The sequence below is a fragment of the Ricinus communis genome, chromosome 3 (assembly GCF_019578655.1).
Source record: "Ricinus communis isolate WT05 ecotype wild-type chromosome 3, ASM1957865v1, whole genome shotgun sequence".
NCBI lineage: Eukaryota > Viridiplantae > Streptophyta > Magnoliopsida > Malpighiales > Euphorbiaceae > Ricinus > Ricinus communis.
This window is the reverse complement of record NC_063258.1, coordinates 32,207,646-32,220,379: the sequence shown is the minus strand read 5'-3', so window position 1 is coordinate 32,220,379 and position 12,734 is coordinate 32,207,646. Positions and strand designations below refer to the sequence as shown.

General features: G+C 32.3%; 2 protein-coding genes across 8 annotated transcripts; one reads left to right on the top strand and one right to left on the bottom strand.

The window, feature by feature from the left end:
* Window positions 1-699: 699 nt before the first annotated feature.
* On the bottom strand, window positions 700-1,459 carry LOC8274225. Its single transcript, XM_015717016.3, has one exon. It carries the CDS (start codon window positions 1,254-1,256, stop codon window positions 855-857), a length of 402 nt encoding a protein of 133 aa, XP_015572502.1. The 5' UTR covers window positions 1,257-1,459; the 3' UTR covers window positions 700-854.
* Window positions 1,460-2,981: 1,522 nt separating this feature from the next.
* Window positions 2,982-9,146, top strand: LOC8276308 (neurochondrin). Of its 7 annotated transcripts, XM_015717112.3 has the most exons (18): window positions 2,982-3,199; window positions 3,298-3,481; window positions 3,705-3,864; window positions 4,016-4,152; window positions 4,423-4,526; window positions 4,703-4,798; window positions 4,947-5,040; window positions 5,674-5,794; window positions 5,883-6,082; window positions 6,411-6,502; window positions 6,566-6,621; window positions 6,941-7,030; window positions 7,138-7,237; window positions 7,439-7,543; window positions 7,638-7,710; window positions 8,031-8,194; window positions 8,575-8,629; window positions 8,758-9,146. In XM_015717112.3, the coding sequence occupies exons 1-18, from the start codon at window positions 3,197-3,199 to the stop codon at window positions 8,814-8,816; spliced, it is 1,893 nt and encodes a 630-aa protein (XP_015572598.1). In that variant the 5' UTR covers window positions 2,982-3,196; the 3' UTR covers window positions 8,817-9,146. The 7 variants fall into 7 exon arrangements, 6 of the variants coding, with proteins under 6 accessions (XP_015572598.1, XP_015572599.1, XP_002515468.1 ...); XR_007215115.1 differs by lacking the exon at window positions 2,982-3,199 and having other exon boundaries at window positions 3,292-3,481; window positions 8,031-8,407; XM_015717113.3 differs by lacking the exon at window positions 2,982-3,199 and having other exon boundaries at window positions 3,292-3,481; window positions 4,953-5,040.
* Window positions 9,147-12,734: the final 3,588 nt, after the last annotated feature.

Sequence of the window (12,734 nt, the reverse complement as noted above, 5' to 3'; positions counted from 1 at the left end):
ATGGAGTGGAAGTTACTTAATTTTATCAAAAATAACACATCATATTTAATAAAAAATTGATATATATTATAAATATTTTATATTTTAATATTAAATGATTAACACATATTATTTATTTAAAATTATTAAACATATATCAATTATATATTATTTTAATCTAAAGGTGAGGACATACATTATAATTAATAAAAATAATAATATTATAAATATTTTATATTCTAATATTAAATAATTGATACGTATTTATTAACTTTAACACTAATATAATAAATATGGGTGAGATATGTAGAACCATAATTAGTCCATGCGTGGAATAACAACAACAACAGCATTACTGTAAAATACCCCCAAGAACATGTCAATTGGGTAAAAATAGAGTAGAAGATTGTTAGTTCAATTTTCAGTGGAACAACCTTGACAGCCAACGTTTCATTTTCAATGGAACAACCGCTGCGAATTAGGGGAAAAGAAGAAAAACAAATTGTGTTGGGTTCCTCTACATTGTCTCAGTTACGAGATGCATTAATTAAAGTATGAACTTCATTTTATAGTATTGTATTCTTTGATTAATTAAGGCTTCAAATAACCTCTCTCTTACGTCCTTATCCCTTTTTTCTCACCCTGCGCCCCTCTTATCCTCACTCCAAAACCACTCTCCCCTTTTTCAAAACCAGTCTTCTTCCAAAAGATATTACAAAATAATAATAAAAAGTTATATAACTATTATTACGTCGAGATTCAGTTGATCACTTAAGAAATTACAAGAAATACGCTTTACAATACAACTCAATTTTGAGCATTTTATACACAAGGCTTAGCTAGATTTAAAAAAAATAATAATTTTTTTTGGTTGTTCATAAAGCGATGAGAACACGCCTCGGTGGTACGACCTCCGTGAATCTATCAGGAGTAGCAGGCAACCTGGCGGTGAAATTGTTAAGAGGCAATTCATCTTCTTTATGAATATCATCCTCAAAGTTAAGAGAATAACTAGCGGCGTCGTATCTAAAATCAGCCGAATTATGACGCCTTCGATTTTTACCTCTCCTCCCAATCAAGCCCCAGCATTTTTCCTTGATCTCGAATTCTTGAGCCGTCGATTTCAACCAAGCGTACGGAGATCTCGGCGTCAGCTGCCTCCTGCTGTCGTCGCTGCCGCCAAGAGTCTCGTGATGGTGAGAAGAAGGGAAGCAGCAGATTGAGGATTTGAGCTTGTGTTTGAGAGATGGAGAGTGGCATTCGTTGATCATTGACATTGTATCAACCGAATAAGAGACTGAATTATATCAAGAAACTGAAAGTATTGAAAGGATGGTTATGGAGGAGAGTGTGTGTCAGAGGGAGAGAGATATTGTATTATATAAAAAGCAGCAGCAGCAGTAGTAGTAGTGTGAGAGGATAAGGACGCTAGTCTCGGTGTTCAAGAAGAAAAGGGAGAAGAAACCGTGGGGCGTGCGTGGGTTGGTTTGCCGTTGAAATACCCGCGTCCAAACAGTTACGTTTTTATTTTATATTTATATATTTTTTCCTTTTGTTAATTTTGTTTTCTTAGTTGGCTTTTGTTTATAATTAAACTACTTTTGACAAATGTAACGGTTCAATGTCGCGACACGTAGACTATTGGCAGCTTTTAATTACACTTTTATTGCCTACCTTCTCATTTACATTGCTGCTGCTTTCTCTAATAAAAAACAATTGCATTTGTGATTCATCTTTTTCCTTTTACAATTCTTTTTACTGTGTTGTCACATTTACAAAAAGAAAGATATTATTTACTATGTAATTTATGCTACATTGGATTAAAGAAATAATAATAATAAAAAAAAAAAAAGCAGCTTGAATTGGAGCAGAGGCACTACTAATGTGAATGCGAACTCTACATTAATGTACTCTAATGAATCTTAGCACTAATTACCCTACAGATCAGATCACAGACTAAATATATTCATGCATGATAAGTGTCTGCATGCGGACGTGTTTTTTATGCTGACGCCTGCTTTCAATCAAGTGGCTATGCCGCACCAATTGCCAAGGCCCATTCTTGCTCCATGAGTTGTGGACAAAATATTTTTGTTTATTCATACCCGTCTTGCAATGTGGAGTTCAAAATAAGGGTTTTATTACTTCAATTTTCATTAATAATCTAAATAAAACCACATTCACAACTTACTTTTTACTTAATTCAACTAGACCGATTGCTACAATTCTTCCATGCTATCTCTTTGCTTAATTTCACTTTTTCTTTTTCTTTTTTTCTATTTCTTTTTTCTCTTTTTTGCCTTTGTTTGTTTGGTTCTTGTATTTGTGATTCTTTTTGCTTTATTGTAGTTATAGAGTGGTAAAAATGGAAAGGGAGAGGATGAATTTGAAAATTCAGCTGGTTTCATTTTCATTTTCACTTTCATTTATGTTTTAGTTTCATTTGTCCTTAGTTGTTAAATTCTTTTAGTATTGTGATTGCATTAATACCGTATTTTTTTTATCGATAGATATGATTAGCAGCTTAATTATTAAGTTAGTAGGAAGAATAATTTTTTTTTATATATATATAAAATAGAAAATAAACCATTACATTTTGAAAAAAGAAAATTTTGAACTTAAAACTTTAATTTTCGGTACTAAGTGTCTGCCACCAGACTAAAGAATGATTGTCATAATATTTATTTAAAGAATTTAATTTTAATTAGTTTTGATATGCACTCACACTAAATTTGATTTTTTAGCTAATAATGAAATACGAAAAACAAAAAATAGTAACAACAATAGGGGATCCCATATTATTTATATCAGTTGGAACTAAGATAAGTTTATTCCGTTTATATTTTATAAAGATGGACTTAAATATTCGTTTCTTTTCTCAATTTTGAGTTTAATTGGTTAAACAAATAGCTGAAGGGTATATATGGTCCTCGCTATAAATATTAGGGGCAAAAATGCACCTTCCGACCTAATAGAATTAATTTAAACGGCAACGTCGTTACCTCCTTCCAGAATTCACTTCAATCACTCTGGAAATCTCGATAGCCATTGCTGCAACTTCACAAACCTCAATCAATCCTTCACTTCTCAGTGCAGCAACATCCAAAACAGCTAATTAGTCTTCATTAAAGAGATATTATAATTCCAAGCTTGTTCGTTTTCATTAAAAACTTTAAGATTTGTCATTTCTCATTGGAAGCTAGCTGTTTTGCTCCTCATGGTTAGCTGATTTTCTACAATCTCCTTCTCTCCTTTTCAGTTCCTTTATTTTTCCGTCTCTACTCAAATTTCACTCTCAGAATTCTTCTGTCTATGCAGGTCGAACAAGAAAAGTCTCCGTCAATTGACGATTGTTTGAAGCTTTTAAAAGGTGAGAGAGACGAGCAGCGCCTTGCTGGCCTTCTTCTCGTCACCAAATTTTGCAAAGGTGATGATGCAGTTTCTCTCCGTCGTGTTTATGACGCTGCCGGCGTTCGCTTTCTTGATAGGCTCTTGAGGACTGGTACTTTCTCTCGTTTGCCCTATCTATTTCGTCGCGAAAAATAAAACATGTGCGTTTAGTCGCGAATAGTGAAAAATTTGCTTCCTCGGGAAAAAACATAAGTATCTTTTCGTCGGCAGAAAGTAGCAGATATAATTCGTCCCAAAAAATAAAATTGGAGATGAATAGTTAATGAACATATGAGTTTATTTTTGTATTTATTTATCTGTTTATCGCTGTCTAGGAATGGGTAAAGGAGCTATTAAAGACAATGGAGCTAGCAATCGTGATGCGTATTTACAGCTATCGATTACAGTTCTTGCTGCATTTTGTCGTGTTCCTGAAATTGCTTCATCAAAAGATATGGTTTTGAAAATTCCGCTTATACTAGAAATAATGTCAGAGTAAGGCTCTCAGGCATTATATTGTTATTCTAAAAGATATAATTGCACTCAAAAGCAAGTGTGAAGTGCTTTATTAGTCAGCGGTTAGTTTATGATCTTTATTTAAAAACTAATGTTGTCCTTTTTTGTTTTTTCCGTAAACACCCCACAGATCAGGTTCACTTGTTTGGGAAGAATGCTACGAATTCTTGTACCTGGTAGTAGTGTCTTCTGAGGATGGAGGCAAAACATTGTGCGAATCTGGAGGCTTGAAAGTGCTAGCTTCCCAATTGTCTGTTTTGCCAGATGGTACTCAAGTCACATTATTTACTGGATTTATTTTGCAGCTTTTCAAAACACGCAATAAACCTCACTGCATGCTAGATTATTTTGCATGCCCTTTTACTGCAATATATAATTATATGAATGGTAGTAAAGAGTAATTGTTGTGCTTGATAATCATTATCATTGTTTTTAGTGTTTCATTTTGTTAGGTGACTTCTATAGTGCCCTTACATCTTTTTTTTTTTTTTGAAAATATACAACCTAATAAAACAGTTTAATGTGAATGCTATGCAGGTTCTCATATGATGGAACTTGCTTTGAAAATTTTACAGTTTTTGCTGAATAAGCTGTCTCAGGAATCTGTTACCAATATCTATATATCAGAGCTGTCTATGGTGGTAAGTTGAAACTTTTATATGTCACAAAAAGTTTAGCCTTTTCTCAGGATTTCTACTTGTGGTTTGTTCTCTGCCAATATTCAATAATGGTTTAGTAAGGCTAGATCTTCATGAATTTCAAACTATGATTTTTCCCTGTTGCCTAGTGTTATTCAGAAATGTTCTTTCTCCTGCAGGTGGTCTCATTAGCAAGACATTTTGCTGTTTTGCACAATCAATTGAAATTTGAAGCACTTCGCCTGCTCTCTGATATACTCTCATCAAAATGCTCGGTATGCTGTTATTATCCTGATGATAAATTAGAAATGAGGGGACGGCATGTAAATTGATGTAAGGGTAGGGTTTAACCTGCCTTTGGTATGTGGTTATTGATAGTTACTACTTCTAAAACTTACTTTGACATTGTCTTGCTGTTTTCAGCAACAGCTTCAAGATGCACTGCGTACGATTGCAGGGAACACTTGGCCAGATTATATGCGTGTTGGCATTGTTGCTATTTTACAGAATCGTGTAGGTAAAATATGTAGAGTCTTGTTGCCCTTTTACAATTTCTGTTTAACATTAGGATGTGCAGATATTGATTGTGTCCGCTATATTTTGTGCTTTACAACCAAAATTCTTAAGTTCAGCAGACTTCTGTAAACCAAATCCTTTTTTATTGGGATATATAGATAAAAGGTTGAGGGTATTAAATCTTAACAGTCCTTTTGTTGGTTTGATATGTACAGATGCCTCTGCACTTCTTGCGGACTTTTTGAGATAGTGTGATAAATTAACAACTTGATTGGGGATAAAATTGAATCAATTTAAGAATCATTCTTAAGCTTTTACCCATCTCCTTCTTCTACTACCCCTTCAACAAATGGCACTCCTCTCTTCATCAAGTGACGAGAGTGTATAGCGGTTTGTGATGCCCGATGTTACTGTATTGCTTGCAAAGGGCTTCTTTAACTTATGAATTGCTTAAATTGTGGCTACGTGCATATACTTATCTCTTATTAGGTGCATAAAGAAGAAAAACTTACAAATGAAACTAGCATTCTCTGTTCAAGTTATATTCCATTCTTTTTGTTTTTCTTTTCCAGAGTATGTAACTTTTAAAATGGATAAAACTTATGCACATTTAAATTTTTCCATTCAATCACAGCACCTGCTGAAAAGCTTCATGCCCTTATTTTGGCTGAATCTATGGTGTCCATATTGGGGGAAAGCTGGCTTATTGATCAGGCCAACTTGCCTGATTTACAAGACTCCATGCCAGCTGATAGGTAAGTATACTCGCAAGTGATTCCTTTATTTAAGACCCTTTTTTTGTTGGTGAATCATGCTCTTGTATTTTTACCATTCTATTTTCAGGTGTCTGTTGCTTGTATTGGAGTCATCAAGGGTTGAAGTTGCTGTTTTGCTCAATGAGCTGGCCTATTTGAAATATGAAGCTTCCAAGAATACATCAACTACTGCTGAAACTATTTTCCTAAAGCAAACAAATGTGGCTATTGCTTTTTCCTTGATAGAGAGGGTAATCAAATTAGTATCGACAGTGGCTGGAAATGAAGGTAATAACTTTATTAATTGGCAAGGATAATGATGTAATATCCTGATTATGATGAGATATTCGATTACATAACTTGTTTGATATACACTCTTCATGCTGAACAATCTCCCTTATGCACCAGATACATGTCACATAAATCTGTGAACTGAATCAGATAACTTCGTTTTGAATTCTTTGAACATTATTTATATCTTTTCCCATGTGTACTTGTTCCTCTTATATGATTTATTCCAGGAGAGCCTACATTTTCACCATTTGCTCCCACTCTTTTTTCCTTATAACTGTTATCACTTTCGAAAATTTCACTTTCTTGGTTAAATCACATGCAGGAGAACTCATTGGTGAAAGCACTTTCATAAAGATTATCAATGGGCTTAACGAGACAGTTGACATAGTGCTAGAGTATTTACATGATGCAAAGGTAATGGTTTTCATGTTCTTAAATGCAATGTGCTTCAGTTGTATTGACTTTCTTAATCTACAGGAGCATGGACAAAAGAAGGGAAGTGATCTTCTTGCTTCAGTACGGGTTGTTGGGAGGTAAGTTGTATATTTTCTCTCCAACTTATGCTTGTATGGAGTTTACACTCAAATAAGTTCTATAAAAGAGAAAGAGGATCAAGTACCCATTATTGATACTTTGTCATAGGCAGTTGTTATTAATGGTGAACTGATATTATCCTTGAACAATTTATTTTCATCCTTCTGTTGTCAAAAAAGTGTCTGGTAATTTTGAATATTAGAGATTCTTGAAGGAAATTTTTTTCAAATACATTGATGATGCACATAATAAACTTTCTGATCCTTGTTGTGTTCTTATTTTAATTTGGTGGATTGTGGATTAATATGTTTGTTACAGTTATCTTGCTGAAACACCTGATGCGTGTAAAGACAAGGTCAGAGAACTTTTGGGGTATATGCTATCAATTGAAGCTGAAGATGAACTGAGGTTTGATAACTGTAACATATTTTTGTATATACTGATAATTTAAGTGCTTTTCCTTTCCCAATATCTTAAATGAGAATGGCGTTTCGCACAATTTTCTTGACTGGCAGCCCTTTTTATTCTATATGCTTTCTACTTCCAATGCTGTGTCAAATTACAATGGAGGTCGAAGGATGTAAAGCTTTAGTTTCTTCTGGAGGTTATAAAGCTGTAAGTCAATTAAAGTTTTCATCTGATGTGTTTTTTCAGCTGTCTTTGGATTTTGGTATTATGTTGGACAGTGTTTTTAAGTCTGTTAATCTTTTCTGTCATTTGTCAAATGCCTTGTCATAGCACACTGCGACTTTTCCTCCTCCACCCAGGCAGTTAACAGAGCATCTCACTGATCTTTGATATTGGTTCGCTTTACAGGTGGTTGAATGCCTTATAAAAATGATTAGTTCAATTCACTATACAATTGAAGCTAATAGCTCGATCTTCTTGGCATGTGATACAATACTGAATTTGCTTGTGAAGGTAGCATTGTGTTTAGTTTATAACAACCTGATATTTTACTTTAAATAAGATATTAACAGCTTTTCCTCTTTTTTCTATATTTTTCCATTAATAGAGGGAGCAAATGCAGTTTTCAGTGGATGAATCAATTGTTATCGATCTTTTGATGGCCCTGGGATATTGGGGAGGTACCTATTGAACAGCTTCCAGCTATGTTGACTGCTTTAAATTATTAATAAAAATTGGATATTCATTCTTCACTTTTGTCTCAGTCCATGTGTGCCTGCCTGTGGCTGTCAGTGGGTTAGTGTGGGTGATTCCTCTCATCTCTTATTCTTCCTCTTTCTACCATTAGTGTCCTTAAAATTCTATCTTCTAACCAAACTTGCCATTTCTGAATTGTGATTCTATCGTACTTCACCAAGTCCTCTATGACCCGTCATTAAAATTTACAAGCATGTTTTGTCATTAGTGAAGTCTGTAAACCTTCTTCTTTTTTTTCCTGCAGAGGATGCTGATGACCCATCTGTTCTTATGATGGCTTCCAGTATTTGTGCCCTGATATTTGATTATACATCAGAGCAGGCTCTTCTGTGTCATCCTAAGTTCAATAGCAGTTCACTTGAGAGTCTATCACGGATCATTGCAAAAAGTTTAGCTTTGCTTAAGCAGGTAAATTGTAATATCAATGAAGGAGCTTTAAGCTTTTGGCTAATGAATTATTTGTGAACATGATATAACGGGGAAGAGATGCGAGGTGGAATCTTGCATTTGATTCAGTTATGTTGAGCATTGGATAATATGCAGCATGTATTATATGACTTCTGTTGGAAATTTCATAATTTTCTTGACAAATAGAGTACAATTTTGAGGTGGCATCAAAAGGTTAGATTTTGTTTGTTTCTGCTTCCGTCTTTGTTGAAATGTTTAAATGGGAAAAGCAACTGCACGGTTTTTTTTTCCTTTTTCTTACTCTTTCCTGATTAGGACTCTTCTAATAAATCATTGGTTGATGAGTTAACTTACAAGTTCCTCCATTGAATTCATTACAGGACATGTCTGATGTTGTTAAAGCAGAAATGGATCTTCTTGAAATTGTTAGTTCAGGTTGTTTGATTAATTCAAGTTTAAACAGATTTTTCTGTTTCCATTTTCATTTTGTTAATTACTTTAATTGTTCTTGTACGAGTTTATCAAAATATATTGATGGGGTAATTCATTCTGAACTGGTGCAGGATTTTCGCGGTGGTCTCATCGGTTTCCCCGTATAAGTGAGGCAGTTCAGAGATTTTAATAGCCGAAGTCACTTGGTACTAGTAACACTTTTCTTCATTTTTTTAATAGTTATAAGACACTAGACTATTAATCGGCCTGAAAGTAAACTGTAATTACCTTGTCTTCGAGGCTTTTGCCTTTCTTTTTTATCAAAAAAAAAGAAAAAAGGATAAAGTTATTGATTTAAAAAATTAAGAGGGTATGTAGGTAGGTTATTGGAAGGGTTTAACTGTAGAGAAGGTGGAATTGGGTTTCTGTCCACCAACCTAACTTCCCAAGAATCAACATTCTCGGGTCGTTTATAACATATGCTTAACTTGAGATTATAATAATAATCCTATTACCCGCCTTTGATTAAGTCTCTTAAACAACCTAAGAAATGCAATTGCGGCTTTTTGCATAACTTAGGGGACGCATTTTATTCTTCTAGATGTAAACACTAACACTATTATTGACCCCTTTTTATGGAAATGCATACATAGGAGGCAAAATATGTGTGAGATATTGTTGACTGAATCAAGCATTTCACTTTCATATTTTATTCCAAAGTTTTAATTCGTCAAAGTACTTTGTACTATTCTATTATGTACTCCAAATGTAAAATTCAAGTAATCTTGAACTAATTGCTCTTTGACCATTTTCTTTTTCTTCTTCTTATTATATCTCCTATTGTAACATGATTTTGAGAAAAAAAAAAATAAATAGTGAGATAACAGATGACTTGACCATTATGTCGAGAGATTTGCATTTCTTTTTTAAAAATATTATTTCTATTTAATTGCACTGACACTTCAAATATAGGATAAATAATGAAATGAAAAGATTGTTTTTAATTACAAAAAGTAAAAAACCACACAAATAAGAATCTGTTGTTCTCTTTGTGGTAAAATATACAATAGGTCCATATTTAAATCTTCTTATTTCTTATGACTAAGCGTTAGATTTGAATTTTACTAATATGAAAACCATTAAGAATAAAATAAAAGTATTACGGGGTGTTGTATACAAATTTCCTCCAAAAAAACAATATACATGAGCAACTTAATTAGGTGTACAACTTTATTTGGTTCTTTTGTTCGTATATATAATATCTCTTACAATTTTAAATTTTGATATCTCATAGAAATTTAAATGTGCTCTGTGCTGGCCATTAAATACAAATTTAGTGAGTGGCCTACAAAACCGACTTTTCACGATTCTCCACTATTTAATATTTGAGGGGCCAATTTATAATACTAATTTTTGTGACTAAATTTATTAGCAATTGGGTCCGCTGCTTCCGTATTTTACAATAACAAGCATTTGTTTGCATTTTCTCTGTGTCCTTCAAATTTGAAACACCAATCTCACTGCCTTTTTTTAATTTGAGCTGTATCAATCACGACCACTGCTGCCCGGTTTAAGAAGCATGTTGTAACCTGTTCATGAATTTTTAATTATTTTTCCTCTCGCCAACTGAACTAATAATATAATCTAATTGGTTTTCTTAAATTTTTTAAGAATATAATTTTAAATTTGATCTTTTATCTATTAAACTTGAGACAACTTAATCTTCATTGCAGTTGATAGGTTTACAAGGAATTATTCTAAATTGTGTTTAATCTCTCTCTCTCTTTTTTGACCGTTAAATTAACAATGAAACAATTCACAAGTTCCCATCCAACGTGATTTCAAATTTGAGCAATAAAAAATATCATATAACTAAGAAAGTAAATTTTCAGATATTTTCAATTCTCTAATAAATGAATTAAGTTTTATTATCTTTTCTAATGGGGATTAGAGCGTATTTTTTTAACATTTAGAATTCTTTGCCTCCTTTGTAAAATGAATAGCTTGAGATGGAAGCATAATTGGAATATTGGATTAAGATTAAAGAGAGGTACTCCTGACCAAAAAGGTAAGATAGAGAATTTGCAATTTTCCACTCTACCTCCAAGTTGGTGGGTCACCCGACCCCCTTTATCTTAGTATTGCAATCTTACAATTAACCTCCTTTTTCTTTTTTCTTTTTTCTTTTTTCCTTTTCAAAATGGCACAACACAATTATAATTTCATGTTTCCATATCAACCCACCACTCTTTTATTTTCCCAACTGCTAACCATGTGACTGTCGCACTCTAACTGCCATCTGTTTTTATTTCTAATTTTTGTGCTTTGTCAAAACATTATTTTCTTTGCCTTATAAGTAAATTCTCACCCATAATTAATCTGTTTATGTATTAATCTAGAGTGATTTAAAGCGTATAGGATACAGTTATCGTGGATGGTAAAAATTTATTTTAATAATTTTAACACAATTGCATACTTAATATTTAAATTTAAAATTTTAGTTGACTTAAAAGAGATTTTTACTATCTTATTTACATGCTACTTAATTGATTATCTAATAATTACCTTAATAAATTAAGGGGTTATTTGATCCAAAAACATACTCGCTGTTACACTGTCAAATTTCTAAAATGTTTAGTTTTTATGTGCATGCTGTTTATCTAATAATTTTACCCATTAATAACAAAAACATGTACATACATATAGACTACCTTGTTATATATATATAAAAAAAAATCTGCTGTAATAAAATGGATCTAATATATGTATAAACACATACTATGAACCTTATTCACAGATTCAATATGGTTGACAAAATGGTAGACGTAATTCTATGAAGACAGCTTCACATGCCTTTTAACATTATTGTCTAAAAATTGGTTCAAGTCCACAATAACTTCACTTCAAATATATACATAAAACAAATATTAAAGAGTCTTCGGTTCAAGGATTTTGGCCATGCACGAACAGGACAAAAGCGATCGAATCATGTACAATTCCCTTTTCAAAAAAAATAAATAATAATAATAAAAAATTGCATTTCAACAATTTGCTTACAATAAAATAAAGGTCAATGAATCGATCATTTTCAATTATTATCTCTTATTGCAAAAAAAAATAAAAATCAACATTATATTTATATATTACCGTATGTCTAAAGAATTAGAGTCAAATGTCATTATCACAGTTGTCATGTTTCCTTCAAATTAATTACTTTGGATTTATTAATAGTTATTATTTTATTTTTATGATATTATCTTGAGACGAGCATCACCCTTCTTTGATAGATTAAGACAGTGTGATAATTTCAATTGTGTAACATTAAAAAAGTAGTATTTTAACAAATCCATAGCTACTATTTATTTAAATAGTAATTATATTTTAAAAATAATATGCGTTATTTATCAAAATTGATTTATTATTGAAAATGATGAATTTTCTTTTATAAGAAAGAAAATTAGGGGTCAATATGCATTTATTAAACCAGCTGAATTTGAATCCTCGAGAGGAAGCAAGTAGGTTTAAGTGGGAATTGTCTCACAATTAGCAAGATGGGATTTTTATTTAATGAAGATCAATACAAATATCTCAAGTTAGGACAAAATTAGGGACACGTGCGATTACCAAAGTAGATGGGTCTATTCTTAACACATCAATAAGTATGATTAAGTAATTTATTTATTTTTGAAGATGAAGCTAATTAAACCAGGGAGGTAATAACCCTGCTGCACAAAACAAAGTCGCAAGCTGTGTGGCTGAGGTCGTTTGATTCCCCAATCTCATTGGGATTTTTCCCACCCCATTAATTAATCTTGATTTTGAAATCTAGATTAGTATGATTTTTTAATCTTTTTTGGAAAAATAAATAAAATCTTTTGAGATTCAATTAAAAACTTAATTTCGAAGCTCTTCTGTTATTGGACTTCTAATCTTTGTGCTTTTTTATGGGTGCGTTGACTTGGTAGAACAGAATTATTATTATTTGAAAAAGTAAATATATTAATAAGGTTTTAAGAAATTCAAAAGTTTGCCAAATTGAAAAAGCAAGAATGAAGGTTGGTTTCTCTAATCACCCAAAAGACGTGCTATTTGAAAGGGATATATTTTG